The sequence below is a fragment of the Telmatherina bonti genome, assembly GCF_933228915.1.
Source record: "Telmatherina bonti genome assembly, chromosome: 15".
NCBI lineage: Eukaryota > Metazoa > Chordata > Actinopteri > Atheriniformes > Telmatherinidae > Telmatherina > Telmatherina bonti.
This window is the reverse complement of record NC_136613.1, coordinates 6,171,225-6,194,946: the sequence shown is the minus strand read 5'-3', so window position 1 is coordinate 6,194,946 and position 23,722 is coordinate 6,171,225. Positions and strand designations below refer to the sequence as shown.

General features: G+C 45.7%; 1 protein-coding gene across 1 annotated transcript in view; it reads left to right on the top strand.

Annotated features, from left to right (window-relative positions):
* Positions 1-18,996, top strand: part of kcnh3 (potassium voltage-gated channel, subfamily H (eag-related), member 3) — a gene marked incomplete at both ends in the record, with an annotated part of 246,651 nt that extends 227,655 nt beyond the window's left edge. Inside the window, 5 exons of the mRNA XM_079253829.1 lie at positions 8,068-8,282; positions 14,380-14,636; positions 15,019-15,119; positions 15,201-15,253; positions 18,025-18,996. Coding sequence (XP_079109955.1) covers positions 8,068-8,282; positions 14,380-14,636; positions 15,019-15,119; positions 15,201-15,253; positions 18,025-18,996 — 1,598 coding nt within the window. The remainder of the gene's footprint in view (positions 1-8,067; positions 8,283-14,379; positions 14,637-15,018; positions 15,120-15,200; positions 15,254-18,024) is intronic.
* Positions 18,997-23,722: the final 4,726 nt, after the last annotated feature.

Here is a 23,722-nt window from a genome sequence, read left to right as displayed (position 1 = left end):
GGGGCGCAGGGTGAAAGGGGGGTTACAGCAGCAGGTAAATCTCTGTAAACACAAGAAAATTGAAGCATCTTTGCCAAGTCATACTAAAAATCTTATTAACTAAACTTACTAGCCTCTTTATCAGGTTCACCTGTTCAGCTGCTTGTTAAATCACATATCTGATCAGCCAATCACATGGAGGCAACTCAACCCATGTAGTCATGAAGATGTGATGAAGACGACTTGCTGAAGTTTAAACTGAGCATCAGGAGGAGGAAGAAAGGAGAAAATATCCAGATGATGTAAGACGAGAATGGACAGACTTGTTGGATATGATAGAAAGCCAACAGGAAGACCAGTAAGCACTGGTTCCAACCAAGACGTGCAGAACATTCTCTCTGAACACACAACACGTCCAGCCTGTTAGCAGATGGTCTCCAGCAGCAGAAGACCACACCGGGTTCCCTCCTGTCAGTAAGAACAGGAAACTGAGGCTACAATTCACACAGACTCACCAGAACTGGACAATAGAAGATGGAGAAACGTGGCTGGTCTGATGAGTCTCCAGTTCAGCTCCACATTCACATGGTAGGATCAGAATCTGCTGGAAACATCATGACAACATGGATCCATCCTGCCGTCAGGATCTGAGTCCAGCTGCTGACCATGTCCATCCCTTTCTGAGCACAGTGTAGCATCTTCTGATGGAAACTTCCAGCAGGATGAGGTGGAACGGGAGATTCTCATGGTGATGTGGTGGAACGGGAGATTCTCATCATGATGAGGTGGAACGGGAGATTCTCATCATGATGAGGTGGAACGGGAGATTCTCATCATGGTGAGGTGGAACGGGAGATTCTCATCATGATGAGGTGGAACGGGAGATTCTTATCATGATGAGGTGGAACGGGAGATTCTCATCATGATGAGGTGGAACGGGAGATTCTCATCATGATGAGGTGGAACGGGAGATTCTCATCATGGTGAGGTGGAACGGGAGATTCTCATGGTGATGAGGTGGAACGGGAGATTCTCATCATGATGAGGTGGAACGGGAGATTCTCATCATGATGAGGTGGAACGGGAGATTCTCATGGTGATGAGGTGGAACGGGAGATTCTCATCATGATGAGGTGGAACGGGAGATTCTCATGGTGATGAGGTGGAACGGGAGATTCTCATCATGATGAGGTGGAACGGGAGATTCTCATGGTGATGAGGTGGAACGGGAGATTCTCATGGTGATGAGGTGGAACGGGAGATTCTCATCATGATGAGGTGGAACGGGAGATTCTCATCATGATGAGGTGGAACGGGAGATTCTCATCATGATGAGGTGGAACGGGAGATTCTCATTGTGATGAGGTGGAGCGGGAGGTTCTCATGGTGATGAGGTGGAACGGGAGATTCTCATGGTTATGAGGTGGAACGGGAGATTCTCATGGTGATGAGGTGGAACGGGAGATTCTCATGGTTATGAGGTGGAACGGGAGATTCTCATCATGATGAGGTGGAACGGGAGATTCTCATCATGATGAGGTGGAACGGGAGATTCTCATGATGATGAGGTGGAACGGGAGATTCTCATGATGATGAGGTGGAACGGGAGATTCTCATCATGATGAGGTGGAATGGGAGATTCTCATCATGATGAGGTGAAACGGGAGATTCTCATAGTGATGAGGTGGAACGGGAGATTCTCATGGTGATGAGGTGGAACGGGAGATTCTCATCATGATGAGGTGGAACGGGAGATTCTCATGGTGATGAGGTGGAACGGGAGATTCTCATCATGATGAGGTGGAACGGGAGATTCTCATCATGATGAGGTGGAACGGGAGATTCTCATGGTGATGAGGTGGAACGGGAGATTCTCATGGTGATGAGGTGGAACGGGAGATTCTCATGGTGATGAGGTGGAACGGGATATTCTCATCATGATGAGGTGGAACGGGAGATTCTCATGGTGATGAGGTGGAACAGGAGATTCTCATGGTGATGTGCTGGAACGGGAGATTCTCATCATGATGAGGTGGAACGGGAGATTCTCATCATGATGAGGTGGAACGGGAAATTTCACATGGTGATGAGGTGGAACGGGAGATTCTCATCATGATGAGGTGGAATGGGAGATTCTCATCATGATGAGGTGGAACGGGAGATTCTCATGGTGATGAGGTGGAACGGGAGATTCTCATCATGATGAGGTGGAACGGGAGATTCTCATGGTGATGAGGTGGAACGGGAGATTCTCATCATGATGAGGTGGAACGGGAGATTCTCATGGTGATGAGGTGGAACGGGAGATTCTCATCATGATGAGGTGGAACGGGAGATTCTCATCATGATGAGGTGGAACGGGAGATTCTCATGGTGATGTGCTGGAACGGGGGATTCTCATGGTGATGAGGTGGAACGGGAGATTCTCATCATGATGAGGTGGAACGGGAGATTCTCATGGTGATGAGGTGGAATGGGAGATTCTCATCATGATGAGGTGGAACGGGAGATTCTCATGGTGATGAGGTGGAACGGGAGATTCTCATCATGATGAGGTGGAACGGGAGATTCTCATGGTGATGAGGTGGAACGGGAGATTCTCATCATGATGAGGTGGAACGGGAGATTCTCATGGTGATGAGGTGGAACGGGAGATTCTCATCATGATGAGGTGGAACGGGAGATTCTCATCATGATGAGGTGGAACAGGAGATTCTCATGTTGATGAGGTGGAATGGGAGATTCTCATCATGATGTGGTGGAACGGGAGATTCTCATGGTGATGAGGTGGAACGGGAGATTCTCATCTTGATGTGGTGAAACGGGAGATTCTCATCATGATGAGGTGGAACGGGAGATTCTCATCGTGATGAGGTGGAACGGGAGATTCTCATCATGATGAGGTGGAGCGGGAGATTCTCATCATGATGAGGTGGAATGGGAGATTCTCATGGTGATGAGGTGGAACGGGAGATTCTCATCATGATGAGGTGGAACGGGAGATTCTCATGGTGATGAGGTGGAACGGGAGATTCTCATGGTGATGAGGTGGAACGGGAGATTCTCATGGTGATGAGGTGGAATGGGAGATTCTCATCATGATGAGGTGGAACGGGAGATTCTCATGGTGATGAGGTGGAACGGGAGATTCTCATCATGATGAGGTGGAACGGGAGATTCTCATCATGATGAGGTGGAACGGGAGATTCTCATCATGATGAGGTGGAACGAGAGATTCTCATGGTGATGAGGTGGAATGGGAGATTCTCATCATGATGAGGTGGAACGGGAGATTTTCATGGTGATGAGGTGGAACGGGAGATTCTCATCATGATGAGGTGGAACGAGAGATTCTCATGGTGATGAGGTGGAACGGGAGATTCTCATGGTGATGAGGTGGAACGGGATATTCTCATCATGATGAGGTGGAACGGGAGATTCTCATGGTGATGAGGTGGAACAGGAGATTCTCATGGTGATGTGCTGGAACGGGAGATTCTCATCATGATGAGGTGGAACGGGAGATTCTCATCATGATGAGGTGGAACGGGAAATTTCACATGGTGATGAGGTGGAACGGGAGATTCTCATCATGATGAGGTGGAATGGGAGATTCTCATCATGATGAGGTGGAACGGGAGATTCTCATGGTGATGAGGTGGAACGGGAGATTCTCATCATGATGAGGTGGAACGGGAGATTCTCATGGTGATGAGGTGGAACGGGAGATTCTCATCATGATGAGGTGGAACGGGAGATTCTCATGGTGATGAGGTGGAACGGGAGATTCTCATCATGATGAGGTGGAACGGGAGATTCTCATCATGATGAGGTGGAACGGGAGATTCTCATGGTGATGTGCTGGAACGGGGGATTCTCATGGTGATGAGGTGGAACGGGAGATTCTCATCATGATGAGGTGGAACGGGAGATTCTCATGGTGATGAGGTGGAATGGGAGATTCTCATCATGATGAGGTGGAACGGGAGATTCTCATGGTGATGAGGTGGAACGGGAGATTCTCATCATGATGAGGTGGAACGGGAGATTCTCATGGTGATGAGGTGGAACGGGAGATTCTCATCATGATGAGGTGGAACGGGAGATTCTCATGGTGATGAGGTGGAACGGGAGATTCTCATCATGATGAGGTGGAACGGGAGATTCTCATCATGATGAGGTGGAACAGGAGATTCTCATGTTGATGAGGTGGAATGGGAGATTCTCATCATGATGTGGTGGAACGGGAGATTCTCATGGTGATGAGGTGGAACGGGAGATTCTCATCTTGATGTGGTGAAACGGGAGATTCTCATCATGATGAGGTGGAACGGGAGATTCTCATCGTGATGAGGTGGAACGGGAGATTCTCATCATGATGAGGTGGAGCGGGAGATTCTCATCATGATGAGGTGGAATGGGAGATTCTCATGGTGATGAGGTGGAACGGGAGATTCTCATCATGATGAGGTGGAACGGGAGATTCTCATGGTGATGAGGTGGAACGGGAGATTCTCATGGTGATGAGGTGGAACGGGAGATTCTCATGGTGATGAGGTGGAATGGGAGATTCTCATCATGATGAGGTGGAACGGGAGATTCTCATGGTGATGAGGTGGAACGGGAGATTCTCATCATGATGAGGTGGAACGGGAGATTCTCATCATGATGAGGTGGAACGGGAGATTCTCATCATGATGAGGTGGAACGAGAGATTCTCATGGTGATGAGGTGGAATGGGAGATTCTCATCATGATGAGGTGGAACGGGAGATTTTCATGGTGATGAGGTGGAACGGGAGATTCTCATCATGATGAGGTGGAACGAGAGATTCTCATCATGATGAGGTGGAACGGGAGATTCTCATCATGATGAGGTGGAATGGGAGATTCTCATCATGATGAGGTGGAACGGGAGATTTTCATGGTGATGAGGTGGAACGGGAGATTCTCATCATGATGAGGTGGAACGGGAGATTTTCATGGTGATGAGGTGGAACGGGAGATTCTCATCATGATGAGGTGGAACGGGAGATTCTCATGGTGATGAGGTGGAACGGGAGATTCTCATCATGATGAGGTGGAGCGGGAGATTCTCATGGTGATGAGGTGGAACGGGAGATTCTCATGGTTATGAGGTGGAATGGAAGATTCTCATGGTGATGAGGTGGAACGGGAGATTCTCATCATGATGAGGTGGAACGGGAGATTTTCATGGTGATGAGGTGGAACGGGAGATTCTCATGGTTATGAGGTGGAATGGAAGATTCTCATGGTGATGAGGTGGAACGGGAGATTCTCATCATGATGAGGTGGAACGGGAGATTCTCATCATGATGAGGTGGAACGGGAGATTCTCATGGTGATGAGGTGGAACGGGAGATTCTCATCATGATGAGGTGGAACGGGAGATTCTCATGGTGATGAGGTGGAACGGGAGATTCTCATCATGATGAGGTGGAACGGGAGATTCTCATGGTGATGAGGTGGAACGGGAGATTCTCATCTTGATGTGGTGAAACGGGAGATTCTCATGGTGATGAGGTGGAACGGGAGATTCTCATCTTGATGTGGTGAAACGGGAGATTCTCATGGTGATGAGGTGAAACGGGAGATTCTCATGGTGATGAGGTGGAACGGGAGATTCTCATCGTGATGCATATGAATGGGAATCGCCACTGCTTTCGAAATGATCAAACTCAAACTTTCCTCTGAAGGTTATCTAACCTGGACTCAACCTGGAGCTTTGATGGAAAAATCTGTTCTTGAACTGACCTTTACTTTGACCATCAAACGAAACTGCAGCATGTATGGAAGTGTGTATTATTTAAAGCTGAATTAATGGTATGTGACACAAGAGAAAACATTGACCTTTTATTTCATTACACCCCCTGTTGGCTAAGATGCCTAATTTGTTGGACGGCTGCATGATAGAAGCAGGTTCTGTCGGTTAACAATCCCATCGTCACACTCTGTTTCAGTTCATGTTTACCAGACTGAAAAATGTGTAAAATATTCAGTGAAAATGCATGTTTAAAAGGGGAAACAACTAAAGAATTACATGTGATGGGGAAAAGAAAACAGGCGGCGTCGCTGACAATGATAAAAATGAACTTCTCTCATCATCTTTTGTTCTCTGCCTTGATTTTTCTCACCTATACTTCCGAGGCGAGGCAGAAGTACGCGCTGAAATGTCACTTTATGGTGTTCATCTCCTGCTCGCTTTAACATTTCCTTGTTTCCCCGACGCTTTCGGCTCTGCTGCCACCCATCAGCTCTGCCACAAAGAGACAACTGTGTTGGGGAGTGGGAGAGAGAAGAAGTGGAGGAGTGGAAACATGAAAAAAACCAGACAGCGATGCAGATGGAGCTCATGAAGGCCCATCGTGCCAAATTAAGTGGAAGCACAGATGAGTGGGGAGGGATCCAGGAAGGAGGGAGCAGATGTGCGTCGGGTTGTGCTGAATGCAGCAACAGCAGGGTGTGGAGGATGTCAGAGGTTCCTTATCCCCCTCTCTGGTCGTCCATTTACGTCTTCCTTGCATGTCTGCAACCACCCACACACTAATTCCCTCCCTACTTTAACTTTCTTCTATCCTTTTTCAACGTTCCTCCTTTCAGCCCACCTCCATAGTCTCTCAGCCATCTGAGGTCCCCGCAAGCCTCCACCTTGGTCCAGCTCGCCTCCCTCCATCCTGCCTCTTACCTCATTTTCTCTTTTTATTGTTGTGTTGCTGCCTCAAGCGATCCTTTGTCTTTGTTCGTCCCAAATCCTGCAGCCAGTTTCTGTCAGACGCCTCCCAAATGATCGTTTCCAATCACAGATTTTACTGTGTCCTTTTAGGTTGAGGCAGGTGTGCTGGAGCAGGGAAACACAGAAAGCCAGCAGGTCCTCTGGGATCCGAGCATGGCACCCCTGCTTTAGTGTTTCTGCACACACCTTCCACTGCTGCATAAAGAGATCTGAGCAAAGAAAACCTGAGCAGTGTTGTCATCAATCTCAAAGGTTCTTAAAGTGGATTTGGTGAGATAATTTAGTTCGAAGGACAATTCTTCCGCTTGGTTTCTTAATTTACTTGTTTCAAACGGTTTAAATGTCTGCAACAAGTCAGAAGTGCAGAGATTTAAGGCAGAAAAGTTTGTTAGTGTTGTTTTGAAGCAACATAACCGGATCTTGGTGATTTCAGACTTTGGATCCTCCTAACGACGGCTGATTCAGCAGTTTTCATCCAGTCTCTTCTCTGAGATCTCTCCAGCCAGTAAAAGTCATTCCGGTGTTGCGTCTTGTCTTATCTCTTTGCTTTTCTTTCTTTTTCTTACTTCCATTGATAATGTTTTCTCATGTTTCTTTGATAAATCAGCCATGTAGCACGTTCTGAACAGCCAGTGTGTTGACATCCAGTTTCCACTTGGGTGGTGTTTCTTTCAACATCTGACAAAAAACACCTGTTTTATCCCTTTTCATTTCTTTCAGTCAACATCTTTTAACCTTTTTATTGTGATTAAAAACATCACATTTCAAAGTAAAATAAATTTCTTTACCACGTGGCACGACCTTAACGGATGCTTCTTGCAGAGAGGTTCTTTGAACAGAATTATAATATTCCCAGCATGAACAAAGGACCAGCGGAGACATTTTTGGACAGTTTATCCCCTTTTACTTTCATTTGTCAGCCTGGCATCAGTCACATTAGACCATTTTATGTGTCTGAAGATGTTTGCAGGTCTTTTGTGGATCCCAGGTTTGGAGTTGATGCTCATCGGTGTGCAAACGGTACACATGGATTCGCTTTCCTTTTGTTTTTGCACAGATTTGTGGAGCTTTGGTGCAAAGTTTGATGAAGTTGTTTTAGAGATTCATCCCACTGCAGAACCGACAAGCAGCCAAAATGATCCACAGATGTTCTGCGCTGGTTTTGTAAAGATTTCCCATCCAGATCAAGCATTCAAATACACACACTCCGCTGCTGGAATGACATCAGAGTCCAGTCTTTTCATTACAAACCTTTGATTATATGTTCTGTTTGTGTCTGAATATCACCCACACACCTTGTCTTTAACCTACCATTTTGTGCTTTCGCCCTCTCAGGCAAAGGAGACCTGATTGGCTCTGACTCGTTGACGAAGGAGCAGGTGATAAAGACCAACGCCAACGTCAAGGCGCTGACTTACTGCGACCTGCAGTACATCAGCCTGAAGGGGCTCCGGGAGGTCCTCCGACTCTACCCCGAGTATGCACAGAAGTTCGTCAGCGAGATCCAGCACGACCTCACGTACAATCTGCGGGAGGGTCACGGAGCCGACGTGAGTACCAGCATGTAGATTCCAAAACAACAGAACATCCTCCGTGTTAATAACATGCAGCTCTGTTTTTAAGCTCCACTTCTTCTCAATGATGAGAATTCAGTCAATCACATCACAGTTCGGCCCAATTATTCTCTTTTTTTATACGTGTACATTTAGTCACTAAAATTCAGAAGTTTAAGGCCTCACAGATCCATAATTCTGCATTTTGTCAACTTCACCTGGTTGTCAGAGTTCCAACAACAGCACTCTACCCAAAAATCAGCCTTAATGCCGTTAATATCCTGTTTTCTGTCTGATATTTGCTGTTTTTCTCTGTTAAAACTAAAGAAATGCATTTAAAACTGCTTCTTTGCTGAGCTGTTTATGTGTCGACACAACAATGGCTCATCCCTTGAGTTTGGAGCCTTTTTGTGCCTGAATGATTCGTACATCAGTGTTAAGTGAGTGATAAAGTGTCAGGTACGATGACTGGACTGAGGATAGACGGTTTTCCTAATTGATAAATACGTCACTCACCGTGCTCATAACGACCCAACAAGGTCTGAAAGCATGGATGTCCATGCAAATCTCCACAGAGAGACATCTGCAGCAGGAAAATGAGAACAATGCCAGACAGCTGCTGTGTGTTTGACTGTTCCAGCCGAGGAAGAGAGACGTCACGTAAACACTGAAGAAGTTTAGAAATGAAGCAGAGAATCCGGCTGATTTACTGAGTTAAATGAACCAATGAGACCAGTTGGTACACTTTTAACCCCAGAAAGATGTTCCCCTTCACATGCACAATGGGTAAAAGATATTATGCTTTGTATGGATTTAGAAAAAATTAGATATATCGGTCATGGATCTGAAATAAATTCTACAAATTGTGGCACCCTTTTTTTTTTTTTTTTTTTTTTTTGACAGATACACTATAATTGTCTATGAGTAGCCTTTGTCAGTCACCTTTTCTGTTGAGATCCTGTTCAGCCATTTTTATTATTATTCCGCCAAACTTTGCCGCGCTACTCCTCCTGCGCTGTTCAGGTCACTTCAACCATTCACATCTCAAACCCTGCAGCTCCTTCAGGACATGTGTGCTACAATTTTTTTTATTTTAAATCTTTGTAGTTTTTGAGATATTTAGCATTTTGTAAAAATAAATTCAGCCTCGTGATTGTATTAAAGTCCTTCCAACCAAATGAGTGGAACACGACAAATAAATATGTTCCTCAGACCACATTAAGGAAAAAAATCTGACTTTTAGTTTGCTGAGATCAGATAACACGAAGAGAACCAGAGGCAAGGCCGGATTATCCAATGGCCATTATGGGCACGGGCCCAGGGGCCCATGCCCACTTGGGGCCCACGTAGGGCAAACATCAGCAGTATGGACATAAACCAAAATGTATATAAAAGCCAGATAGTTACACCACAGTGTCCAGTGTGTTGCTATTAGTCCCACAGGCTGAGAGATGTTAGAAATGTCGTTTCACAACTTATCATTCACAATTTTCACAATGTTTCGGTGGGGAAGGGGCCCCTGGAACACTCTGTGCCCATGGGTCTGTGCACTTTTAATCCGGCCCTGACTGGAGGTCTCTGATGTCCCGCTGAAGCCCGTTTGACTGCTCAATGAAAGCCTTGCTGTAAGCTGGGCTTGTTTAGCCAACAAAATAGTGATTAAAGATGTTTTGGAGGTTTTTTCAGCAGGTTAGAAAAACTTTTGACATTTTCTAATATTTGTTTTTTCTCCAACTTCTTTAAATCCACTTTTATGTAAGCCATTCCACCCCAGTTTAACAAAGATCCCACATTCAGTGAGAATAAAACAGAAAGACTTTAAAAGACCTTCAGAAACCTTGAGAACAGTCGATTGAGACAACTTGAAAAGATTTAAACCAAGCCTGCCTGCTGGGAGGAGAGATATAAAGAAAAGAGAAGATGTTTAGGACTTTTAGTTGGTAATAAGGAAGATTAAAAAACATAAACACTTATCAGAGCATTTAAAAGCAGACGTTGTTGTCAGAGCAGCTGCCTTTCCGATCAACAATCTGTTTTCATGTGGAGATAATGTGCAGCCTGAGGAGATGCTGACGTTCAGAGGGGTCTCGCAGATAAAAGCCGTGTGTGACCTCTCCACCACTTCACAACACATCGCAGTCTGGCATCCCTGCAGCCTTCATGTGGAGCTGCTGCCTTCCACCACACACTCCACCTTCGGCTGCTGCAGCAGCAGAGGAGAAAAAATAAAAGAACAGACAGAAATAGATGAGTGCTGCTGTTTGAAGCTTTGCTGTTGCTAAAAATAGAGGAGGGGGGAAGCACGGGTTCTCCCTGACTGGCTGTCCCCCTCGCAGCTGTTGCTAAGATTGGATCCTGCTGGATAAAAATAGCTCAGCCAGCCGGGGAGGAGGAGGAGGAGGAGGCAGAACTTCTACCGTCTCATTTTCCCCTTTTCCACTGCAGTGGAAGCGTTTCTTTCTCCAGGGTGTAGCTCGCTTACCGCAGAGTGAGAGGAGCGCACATATCAGCGCGTGTTTATAGCCACGTCTAAAGAGATGCACGATTCTGGATGCACAGTCTGCTGCTTGTGTCTCAGGACTGGGCTGCAGATGCCCAATCCTGGTTATGTATGCAAAACCCTGCTGGTACGTGCAGCCTGGGAGAGTGGATTTACATATGCATGTAAGGAAAGGCTCCAGGAACAGAAGAAAAAGCCTGCAGATATCAATCTTACCCTTCCTTTTTTAGGTAAACAAGTTGCAGACTCACAGATGGAACAAAAAGAGACAGGTGTAGACAAGATGGATACAAAAACGACGTGATTATGAGGGGGAAACGGGGGTTTATAAGGCATGGAAGCAGGTTCTGCATCCAGCCAGCCTGCAGGGAGAAGGTGATGTTACTGTAAGGTTTGCACCCTGTGTGCTTGTTCTGCACCAGGAAACATGACAAGGAGACTAAACCTGCCCTTCACACTGGATGCACATGGAAAGTTATTCTTCTCTTCGCAGGAACGGCGCATACATCCAGCACAAGCACACGCCTGCACGCAGCAACTGTACATCTATCACACCCCCGCATCGCAGAGCGCTTTCCCACCGAGCTGCGAGCTAAGATTAGAACAAGAAGGCTAAAAATACACCGTGGCTGCACAGAGGAGGGGGGTGGAGGAGGGGGAACGCTGAGCAGGCGGGATGCTGGGAGAGTTGATTAAGAGAGCGGTGATGGGAGTTTCTGGGCTTGGCTGCTGCAGACACTGATGGAAGTCTGCATGTTAAAGCTGTGAGCGGCGTTCAGTGGAAGCTGCTGGAAGACGAGCTTTGATGAGTTAGCACCGCTCCTACACACATCTCACATAAATCTGTCTTTCCATGAAACGCATCAGGATCCCGGCATGTCCGAGGGTGCTCAGAGGAAGTCAAGGCGTGGAGGCATGATAAACAGAAAACTATTAATTTCCTGGTGAATAAATTATGTTTGTGATGCTAAAAGCTTCCAACACACCCAGCAGCATCAGCAAAACACACTCCTGCTCTTTCATTCCCAGTAAAGTCCTGCTGTCTCCAACCAAAACCAACTTTAAGATCTGGATTCTGAATCTACAACTTGTCAAGTTTCCAGCGATGCAGCATCAACGCTGAAGACGGTCTGAATTATTCACCTCGTGAGCTGAGACTCAGACTGATGGGAACGTGCTTGTGGGTGGAGAGGGAGTGTGTATGATGCAGTAGTCTGTATGAAAGATCTTTTTTCTCTTCAGGGGGGTCAGCATCAGACCCCCGAACTGCCTGAAACTTTCTGTTTACTGACGTCCAGTTGGAGAAAGAAACTTCTAAAACGCCCACTCAGAACTGAGAAACTAACATCTACTTGGAAAAGTGGCCCCAAAAGTTTGTTTTTGTGTTTTACCTTCACCTCTATCATAAAATCAAACCCCTTATTCATGTTTTTTCTCTTTGACGACATGGATTCTTGCACTGTCTTCTCTTTTGTTGCACAACAGGTGCAATTCTCCTTTTCTCAAATGTGCAACTTTCTACATCTCATAACATCTGCAGCCACTTATAGCATCACTTTCCTCCTTCATCATCATCTGATGCTCCCTTTAAATCCGCTGGCTTCCCAAACAAAGCAAGCTGGGGGTACAAAGATGGCTGTTCTACACTGGAAATGTTCCAAAATGAACGTTTTCCAGTGAAAAAGATGAGTTAATCTGGGATTAAGCTAGCTAAATGTGCCTAAATAGCAAAAGTTTAGAAAATATCTCAGCCTGGTTGAAAGTGCTGGTGAGATTTTTTTAAACCTTTAACATATTATTAGAGAAATAATTGTTGCAGAAATGATTATTACCAATTAGTGTAGTTCTTTAAGGGTCCAGTAGGGGGCAGATGATAAGTATGGGGTTGTTAACAACGTGGTTCTGAGCAAAGTTTTTACCATAAAGTGATGCAACAGGTCTCAGAAATTGTGTGAATCAGCTACATCATGAATTAAAAGGCTAAACTTAGCCCAGGATGCACAGTGGTATGGTGGTTGGCACTGTGGCCTCACTGCAAGAAGGTCGCTGGTTTGATCCTTGGCTGGGACGAGGCTTGGACAGTGTCCTTTCTGTGCATGTTCTCCTTGTGTATGCATGGGTTCTCTCCGGGTACTCCTGCTTCCTCCCCCTATCCAAAAACTTGCATGTTTGGTTAAATGGTTACTCTAAATTGTATCAATATATATATATATATATATATATATATATATATATATATATATGCATTCATTCATTTTCTAATTCTTGGACATCATTACATGACACTATGGCTTTTGAAACAATCTTTATTTACTGTAATAATCCCCATCAATGCAGAATAATCTAAAACCTGACTGATTTGTCTGCTAATTTAGCTTCATTTTATTATTCTTAACATGACATTTTTGTGTATATCAGTCCATACATCCATACATAAAATAATAAAGGAATATGGTTTATTTAAATTATACTGTAGTAGTCTCTATGTAGTCTATAAATTTGGTAGAAATAAGATCACAGGGATGTTTAGTCAAAAAAAAAAAAAAAAAAAAAAAAAAAAAATATATATATATATATATATATATATATATATATATATATATATATATATATATATATATATATATATATATATATGTACAGTTAGTGTCTGTACGCAGAACTGGTTTTGAACCAGTAACTCTGACTGGCTTCAGAGCTGCACTGTTCCAACCTAAAGGTTCTGCTTATTAAATGTGGGGTGAAGCTTCTTCTCGTCGTGTAAGATGCAGCAATCCGCCCATATCCAGCCGTTTTCCCGTGGGATGTGATCCGGTAGAGTGACGTGGAAAGTTGGGGACGTGACTCCGGAGTTCCCTGTGAGATGCTTTTAATGTCCACACCCGAAAAGTTGGACTGGTGTGTTTTTAAGCTACAGAAGTAAAATCAAAATCCCTTAAGGGGATGTTTTTTATTCTTTCTATTTAAAGTTCGGTCTCGACACAGTTTTCCCATTTGCCTGTTTATTTATGGATAAATAAAAGCTCATTTGATGCAAACAGACATAAATAAAACAGATCATGGAAATGTAAGAAAAGCTGCTCAAACATCTGGAATAAAAACAAGATGTTTGCATTTCTGCAAACTGATCTTTGCTCATTTTTCCTTCACGAAGTTTAAACAAGGCTGCTGGGTTTTCTGCAGAGGGTTTCAGACCAGTGATCCCAGCTGTGGAACATCTAAACGCACAGGTGTCAAACACCAGTCCTGGAGGGCCGGTATCCTGCAGGTTTTTGTTGTCTCCATGCTCCAACACACCTGACCGAATTTCATAAATATGTTGACAAGAAGCTACTGGATCCACTTCATTTGAATCAGGTGTGTTGGTGGAGGAAAAGAACAAAAACCTGTCGGATACCGGCCCTCCAGGACTGGAGTTTGACACCCCCCAGTGCATGAGCAGAAAAGAACATTTCTTGTGTTTTTGCGACACCTGCTGGTTGAACTGTGACACTGCAGCCTCTGCAGCAGCTGATGCTGAAGGTTGAACACCGAGATGCTCCAACAGGTGACGAATCAACCTGCTCACACCTCCTCCTCTCTCCCCCTCTCCAGGCGGACTGGGAGAGCAATGGCGGCCTGGTGAAGAAGCTGCCGTCCATCCGGGAGGATGAGGAAGGCGATGAGGAGCAGAGCAGCGTGAGCCGTGCTCCTCGCTCCCCGCTGCACCTCAGCAGGGGCCTCAGCTCGCCGTTGCGCTCCCCCCTCCTGCCGCCACGGCCGTTCCGGGCCCCCTCCGAGCACTCGCGACCCTCCACCCTGCAGATTCCTGTGGTGAGCTTCAGTGGCGCGCCACCTGAGCTCAGCCCCAGGTAACACACACACACACACACACACACACACACACACACACACACACACACACACACACACACACACACACACACACACAAAAGCATGCGACTGTGACCAACAACCAGCGAGATCAGAAACATTAAGGACCGACTGCTTAAGCCGCAGTGTGCACAGGTGTCCGGTTGCCATGGCAACCAGTACATCACAGCGCTCGCTGCAGGAGGAAGCGTGTGCACGCCGCATGTCAAGATGTGTGAGCAGCCCGAGTTGTTGATGAAAGAAGTTTCTAACATTTGCATGAAAACGATGCACACACACACACACACACACACGCACACACACGCACGCGTTTCCTGCAATCTCTGCTGATTTTCACTTGAATCCCTCTTTCCTGCAAAGATTCGTCGACGGCATCGAGACGGAGAGCAATTCCAGCTTCTCTCAGAAGTTTGAGTTCAGTCCCAGCCTGACAAGCGCAGCTCCACCGTCCCCGTACCCTGGTAACACACACACACACATTTCATTTCAGTGTTCATTTTTCCTGACTAGTCCACATACGTGTGTGTGTGTGTTGCCTGCAGGGATCCGTGAGCACTCCGAGATCAAGCAGAGTGTGTCCAAACTGACGGAGGAGGTGAGTGTCGACCCACATGTCTACATGTCAGTCATCAGCCTGAACTGCATGAAGACGGTTTAACTGCCTCAGTTTTAGGCTCCAACTTCATGTTTCATCCATAAAAATTCCCAGAGTGTGTTTGGAAAGTCCAGCCTTGCTGGGAATCCTCCTGTTTCTGCAGATCAGCATCATCAGTGTGAGCTAATTAGTTAGTGTGTGTATTAGGAGGAAAGACATCAGCAGCCATCTCAGAGAGGCAACTGTTACGGAAAGCTTATGGGGTCATTTCCAAACTGTTTGGAGTTCATCAACATGCAGAAAGATGCTGACTGCCTGGGAGAGGGACACCTAAAGAAACCTCCAACGCTCCACATCAGACCCTCCAGGCCTCTGACCGCTCGTTTAATATTCAAGTTCACGACAGTCGAATTAGAAAAAGACTGATAAGTGTTGCAGACACACCTCCTGCCAAGCACAGCGGTGGAGGGATCATGGTCTGGGCTTGTTCTGCAGGTTCTGAAACTGTCAGCAGCAGATCTGCAACAGGAAAAGCACCACGGTGTCCAGACCTCAACCCAGTGCTGTGATGGGACCTTCAGAGAGCTGCAGAAAGCAGTGCTGCAAACCTCCATGAGCTGCATGGAAACCAGTTAAAACGTGAGCTGGTCCAGAGTGGATAACCATCCTGCCAGCTGCAGGCGTCCCAGCAGGTTTGGTCCAAAGCCCCAAAGCTTCATGTCAGACTGTCCACGACTCTGTCACGATGCTAAATGCTGAAGTAGGACGAGAAAACCAGTTTGGCTTGTTGGGAAGAAGTGAAATGAAGGATTGTTACACCACTTTCCTGGAATAAGATAAAATATCCAGAAATTTCCCAGAAAAGAGAAAATATTTCCAGAAATTTCTTAAATCAACTTGTAAAAAAAAATTTTAATTAATTTTTAAATAATTTAATTTTAATTAAAAAATTTTAAGTAAAAATCCACCAAAACCAGCAAGTTTCTGCTTCTTTTTAGTGTTTTTTTTCAGTTTGAGAGAAAAGATCTGAATATGTTTACATAAACAATCAACACATTAACATAGGTCAACATACAACAATGCAAACAATCCGTTTACACACATGCACACACACATCCACACACAGAGCTTGCAGTCTGTCATAAACAAAGGTGAAGAGTGCTATTCAGTGACTAAATTAATAATTACATGAATGGAAAAGGAGAGCGAAGGCGGAAACAAAAGAAAAACTTGAGTTTCCTACTTTCTTGACATAATACTCAGGTAGGGTTCCAAAATTGTTCTTAGTATCAGAATATCCTTTTATTTAACTTTATTCAACCTTTTCTTTACACCGAGTCGCCAGTGATCCAGCAGTGAGCCTGTAGTTTATCACCATCTGGTGGTGATGAAGGGGTTAAACACTCTCATTCACGCATTGCCAGGCTGGTTTAGAGGAGGTCTAGGATCTTCCTAAACTCGTCTATAGTTGCAACATTTTCTCTTATTTCATGAAATCAGTAAAACAGCTCAAATAGTGTCTAAGATCCAAAGTGATCTCATGTAAAACTAGAAAAGCACTGAGAGAGCACAAACCTCCGCCAAGGCCTTTAAAAAGTTCCTGGGTCCAAACGGTGATCAGGATCACCACCAAAACTAAATCAGTTCTTCCTTTTCACATTTCCAACAAGTCCAGAAGATTTCAGGAATATCCGTCCATAACTTTTTGAGTTATGTTGCACACAGACAGACAGACAAACAGATAAACGCCGGCAAAAAACATAACCGCCCTGGTGGAGGTAGCAATATACGGAAGAGTATTAGGGCCACTGAATGGAAAAAAAAAAATTCTGTGAATTCTGATTTTAATCCCAGAATTCTGAGATTAAAGTCAGAATTCTGAGTAGCCACACAGTGCAAAATAACGCTGCGTGGTTACCTTACATAAGCATTACTTCTGACAATCCTGACCTGAGGCTTACACACTATACACGGCTCAATGGGAACACCTGCAAATCACAGTTGTTTTTTGTCAAAACTGACAAATGTTGCTTTCATTTTGCGAAAGAATGAAATGGGAACACAGCTACTGAAAACCCAGGCGTTAAACTTGTCTTAACTTGTTAAACTTCTGAGACAAGAAAACCAGTTTGGCTTGTTGGGAAGAAGTGAAATGAAGGATCGTTACACCTACTGAGATTTCCCACAATAAGAAAAAATACCCAGAAATTTCTTAAATCAACTTGTAAAAAACTCAATTTTTAAGTAAAAATCCTCAAAACCAGCAGGTTTCTGCTTCTTTTTAGTGTTTTTTTTTCCTGTTTGAGGGAAAAGATCTGAATGTGTTTACATAAACAATCAACACATTAACATAGGTCAACATACAACAATGCAAACAATCCATTTACACACATACACACACACACATCCACACTGAATAAAAAAAAAAAAATTCAGAATTCTGACTTTTTTCACTGAATTTTTTTTTTTTTTTTTTTTTTATTCAGTGGCCCTAATCTTCCGTAGTAATTAGATTCCGTTTCTGAGGAATAAAAGACCCACATTCTGCTCATTCCAAGCACTTTCCTACCAAAACAGGAGAATGAAGAGCTTTTGGCTGAATCGAAGGAGGTCCCAGATGGAGCTGCTGGTTCATCGCTGCGTCTCTTTCTGTCACCTTGTGAAACGTTCTGTCTGTTTTACCACAAAGTGTAACGACTTCTCGGCGGCGACAGAGAGCTGGAAACACAGATAAAACAGGAGCGATGTGATCTTGTCTCCTCTGTCTGCAGATGAACGGACTTTCTAAGCAAGTCTCCAGACTCAGCCAGGAGCTGCAGGAGATGGCTCGCCTCCTGAAGCCCCTCCTCCAAACGGCGCCGCAGCCCATCCTGATGAGCATGGTCCCGCATCTGACCCCGCCTCAGAGCTGCACCAGCCAGCTGTCCTCCACCTCCTGCCTCATGGCGCCACCCCTGACCACGCCGTGCTCCCCCCAGAGACCGGACACGCCGTCCCTGTTGGACAGCGGAGACACGGAGGGTGTGGACTTGCCAGGATGCCTTCTGCCAACTCATTCACCGAAAGGGCCTAATTCCCCCCCACCAGCGCCACTGCAGCCTACGACCAGCCCCCCAGGAGGCGGCACCCATAAACCCCTCAACTCCAGTCTTCCCTCCCTGGAGGAAGTCCTCCTGGAGGGGTCCGCAGCCCCTGGAAGCCCCCAGGCGTCCCCCAGCAGCAGGATGTTTGTGTCCTCGCTGCAGGACCAGCCCCCCCTCACCTCTCACACCCCCTCACCATCTCTTTCCTTCTCCATGTCTCTCTCCCCTTCGCCCTCCCTCTCCCCCTGCCAAGGCCCCCACCCATCCCGACCCAGCATCTGCACCAGCAGAGGCCTGCTCCCCCCGCCGCCCTCCCAGGACACCCCTCCTCCTCCCACGTCCTCCCACTGCTCCGCCCCTCCATCGCTCACATCCTCCCCCGGAGATCCCCGGCTGAGGCCTCCCCCTTCCATCCCCGTCGTCTCCCCCGCCGCCCCCCTCTGCCCCTCCACCCTCTCCCTGCCGTTGGACTTTGGGGGAGTGATGAGACGAGACGCCCAGAGTCCATCTTGGCGTGACTCTCAGAGAGATGGGAGAGCAGCGGCGAATCCCCCCGAGCTGGAGATGCAGGCGTGGGGGCGACAGGAGGAGGGGGAGGGGGAGGGCAAGTCCTCCACGGAGCACATCAGCTTCATTGATGAAGAGGAGCCGGCTTTATGAGGGGGGTCGCGCTGAGGAAGCCATGACGGCGGCTGTCCGGACACACAGGTAAACACAAACACACCTGCCGGCTGTCAGCCAATCAGTGGGCAGAATAGCAGCACAAGATGGAGATGATGGAGCTCATCTCTGGAGCGTCCCTCGGCTCCATCCAGCTCACCGAGCTCGCCACGTCTCCAGGAGACACCTCCACCCCAAACACGACGACCACGTCCCAGCACGCCTGGACGGCGAATGTACGCTCCTCGTCCATCATCCGGCCTCCTCACCTGGAGGGCCAGTCTGCGTCGTTTCACCGGGAAAACAAACACACACTCATCTCCTCTGAGTCACACACACACACACAAGTCCAACATCAGAAGATGAGGGAACTCCAGCGGTTTGTTTTGGTGGAAGAGCTGGGAGAACGCCGCCATGTCAGGTCCAGCTGTTCGGGTTCGTTGCCAAAGAAAAAGTCAAACTGCTCAGGAGAGCTCCAACCACCTCCAACATCCTGGTGCCGCATCCTGGTCCCGCATCCTGGTGCCGCATCCTGGTCCCGCATCCTGGTCCCGCATCCTGGTCCCACATCCTGGTCCCGCATCCTTGTCCCGCATCCTGGTGCCGCATCCTGGTGCCGCATCCTGGTCCCGCATCCTGGTGCCGCATCCTGGTGCCGCATCCTGGTCCCGCATCCTGGTCCCGCATCCTGGTGCCGCATCCTGGTGCCGCATCCTGGTCCCGCATCCTGGTGCCGCATCCTGGTCCCGCATCCTGGTCCCGCATCCTTGTCCCGCATCCTGGTGCCGCATCCTGGTCCCGCATCCTGGTCCCGCATCCTGGTGCCGCATCCTGGTCCCGCATCCTGGTGCCGCATCCTGGTGCCGCATCCTGGTCCCGCATCCTGGTGCCGCATCCTGGTGCCGCATCCTGGTCCCGCATCCTGGTCCCGCATCCTGGTGCCGCATCCTGGTGCCGCATCCTGGTCCCGCATCCTGGTCCCGCATCCTGGTCCCGCATCCTGGTCCCGCATCCTGGTGCCGCATCCTGGTCCCGCATCCTGGTCCCGCATCCTGGTGCCGCATCCTGGTCCCGCATCCTGGTCCCAAATCCTGGTCCCACATGCTCACGGAATCAGATTTGTTTCAGAATCTCCAAGCAAAACGTTTTAAAACTCAATCAAAAAACAACAATTAAAACCAAAACTTTGTCAAACTTAAGTAAAATAAATGATCTGAAAATAAAAAATTATCAATCATCATGAAAACTTTTAGGCTTTTATTTGGTTAAATTGCGTAGTTTTGTTTGTAGTTTCCTCTTCCTCTTTCTCTCCTTATTATTTTGGTTGCGCTTCACAGTCTTTGGTTTTGATTCTTGATTGTTTGGTTTAATTTCTGACACAAACCGTTTATGGGCGGGCTCTTTTCAGGGGTGTATTCCGATTGGCTGTGAAGACTGTGACGCGCAACCAAATAGAGAGAAGAGAGAAAGAAGAAGAGGAAACTGCAAACAAAGCTACTCAATTTAATTTAAAAAAAAAAAAAGCCAAATAGTTTTCATGATGATTGATAAGTTTTGGTTTTGAGATCATTTATTTTACTTAAGTTTTAGAAAGTTTTGGTTTCAATTGTTTTTTGCTTGAGTTTTAAAAAGTTTTACTTGGAGATTCTGAAACAAATCTGATTCCATACATCCTGATCCCGCATCCATTTCCAATCAGCCAACCAGATTGTGCGTCCCTCATCCCCCCTGAGCTATAGCCATCCAGCCATTCGTGCCTTCTCCATGTAAAACCAGACTTCCCAGCGCTCCTTCACCAGTTTGGATTTAGATCAGAAGCCATTAATGTCACCTACTGAGAACTTTGCACTTTTTCTCCGACATGGAACCAGTTTATTTATTCATTTCCACGTATTTTTCGGACAGAGGTGAGGACTGGTATTGGACGTCTTTGTGACTGGATGCTCTGCAGACTGACTGGAACCTTCCTGACTCGTATGTAGCACACCCTCCTCCCCCTCGTCCCGACTCCCCCCGGCCGGAACATCCGGGCCGCGTCGCCATGGAAGTCTCAGGACTTCTGGGAATCCTTTCGGTTGGTTCGTCTGCTTTGCAGAAGTGCTTTGTGCGCCGCCTTTCTTGTAAAATAGACTCCGATTTCTGGTTTTCTGCGACTCTGAGATACACTGGAGTTCTGACCCACTCGTGTGGAGTGGGTTTTAATAAAAATGCATGTCATATTTAGTTTTTATTTTTGCATGAGCAACATGCCTGCTTCTGAGCAGAACGGAGGTTGTCGGGTTTCAGATGGATTTTAATAAACGATGCTGTTACATGAAGCAGGATTCCATAAAATCTCAACAATAAAGAAATGTTGTTTTGTAAGAGTCCAGTTTGTGCCTCGTGGTTTAACTGGTTGCAGAGAATCAAACGTTGGAGCTTCGATGAGTCCTGCAACGGTTCATGTTTCAGTCGTTAACACAACAAAACTAGGCAGTTGCCTCGGGCCCCATAAAACTTGTCATACACTTATGGTTGTTTATTACTTAGCTACTTATTACTCACATAAATTATGTTTTTGATTAAAATGCATTCGTTAAACTGCCAGCAGAATGCTTATTATATCATGTGTGTCTCGGGCCCCCCCCCTCCAGTCTCCACTATATTGAGTCCATTGTTTTGCACATGTGCAGAAAGGATCCAGGAAGACCACAAACCATATGAAAACAAATGGCACGAAGAGGCAAGAAAAATTAATAAAATTAAAAGAAAAGAAAAAGGAGCTATCCCACAGCGATGCTATAAAGTGAACAAAGAAGGAGAAAAGCAGAAAGCTGCCCTTAAAGTTACGTGAAGTGATTATACCTTCATCGCTGCAAGCCAACTAACAATGTGGACATCCGTTGGGGAGGATCCGTCATGTGGAGGTGAATGACGAGTGAGTGTGAAAAGTGTCTCTTCTATCTGAGAAATATTTTGTTATTCTGTTAAAGGTAGAGTATGTAAGATTTTCAATATTTTCCAAATAAATTAACTAAAAAAATAACTACAATCATAATTAGATAGTTTTTTAAAACATGTAGGTTCCAGTCTGTCCATATTTGATGCATTATTAAATTACAAGTTTAATTAATGACAAAGACCTTTCTTGAATGTTTTCTGACCAGTAAAAAAAATAAGTACTTTTTTCCCCACCAGTAGGGGGAGTATAAGCCCATTTATTGCAGAGTGGCTCTGACCTACAGCTCACAAGCGATTCCTGCCCTCATTGGAGCTGGCAAGGAGGAGGGGTGAGGGGTAAGTTTTGCTCATTACTGCCAACCTGTGGTCGTTTGTTGAGGTAACAGTTTTGTGGTTTTGCTCACGACCTGGTGTTTGCCACCTGGTGGTGGAAAGAATCGCCTTGAAATCTTACATACTCTGCCTTTAAAAACGGGAAAGTCTATTGGTCATTTTGAAGTAAGCTTTGAATAGCTATTTGTGATGGAGGATGTGAAATCAATTATTTAGTTGTCTTTCTTTTTTCTTTTTTTTTTATACATTGAATTTCCAGGAAAGCTTCAGGGTTCCTTCTAAAATCACACATATGTTTTACAGGTATTTTTGGCAGGTGTTTTTGGCCCTTATTGTGTGAAGTTATGCATTCAAAACAGTAGAAAAGAAGTTATCAACTAGAACCTGACCAGCATATGAGCTGGCTGATAAAAAAATCAGCCCTTTATAGCCTTTTTCAAAATAATCATCAGCTGAAATTTTGCAGATCAAATGCCAATTTTTTTTCTTAATTTCTTTTTGATAGGTAAATGCTGTTCAGGGTTGGGCAGGATGATGTCCTTGCAGCTTTTGTCCACTAGATGGCGCTCTGACTCCCTTCAATCCTCAGCGCTCGCCGCAGTCTTCTCAGTAACGTATAGGAGCTACAGTCAGGCAACATTTCAGGGCTTAGCGGCGCTACATGCTACATATGACAAACTGTCTTTGCCATCACAAGTTGCTGCTTTTCATTTACGTTGCATTGTTAATTTAGCTGAAGTTACTCCCTGTTTGTGGTATACACTGATCTCAGTCAGCAAACAGACGTTTACACTGGCTGTTTGTTAGCAATAACATCGCTGTAGCTATGCTAATTAGCATAGCATTAGCGGACAGCTTAAAAGTCAGTAACTAACTGCAGAAATAACTCAAAATGTGAGAGTAGCCTACAGAACAGCTGTTTAACGTGTGTTTGGACTATTTCTGACCATTATATAATTAAAAAGCAAATCTATCAAATATGACATGTTTTGACATCTGAGACATCTCTGGTTTTTAGTTTGGTTCATATGAGTCTTCACTTTATGACAGGAAAATGATGGCGTAGAGAAAATATAATTTAACTAAAGGGCATTAGAGGGCTGCATAAATGTTTTTTCCACAGACTTATCATGTTTCTTACATAAAGCACACACTTCTGGTCTAAATGTAAAGATAAATCCATCAGTACAGCTGCCAGCCAGAGGTTTGATGTTTTGGTATTTAAAAATTCCTCCCTGCTGTAAAGTTCAGTAAAATGTTAAGGCTATAATTGATCTTTGTTGTAAGAGTCAAGAGGGGAAACAAGTTTCATCACACCTTCATCTCTTCCCAGTCCAGTCCATACTGGTGACTCGTGACTGGGCAAAAGTTTCCAACAGTTGTCTATCAGTCAGCTACAAGGCAAGTCCTCCATTTTAACTACACTCATTTATATATTTAGGCTTCCACAGGT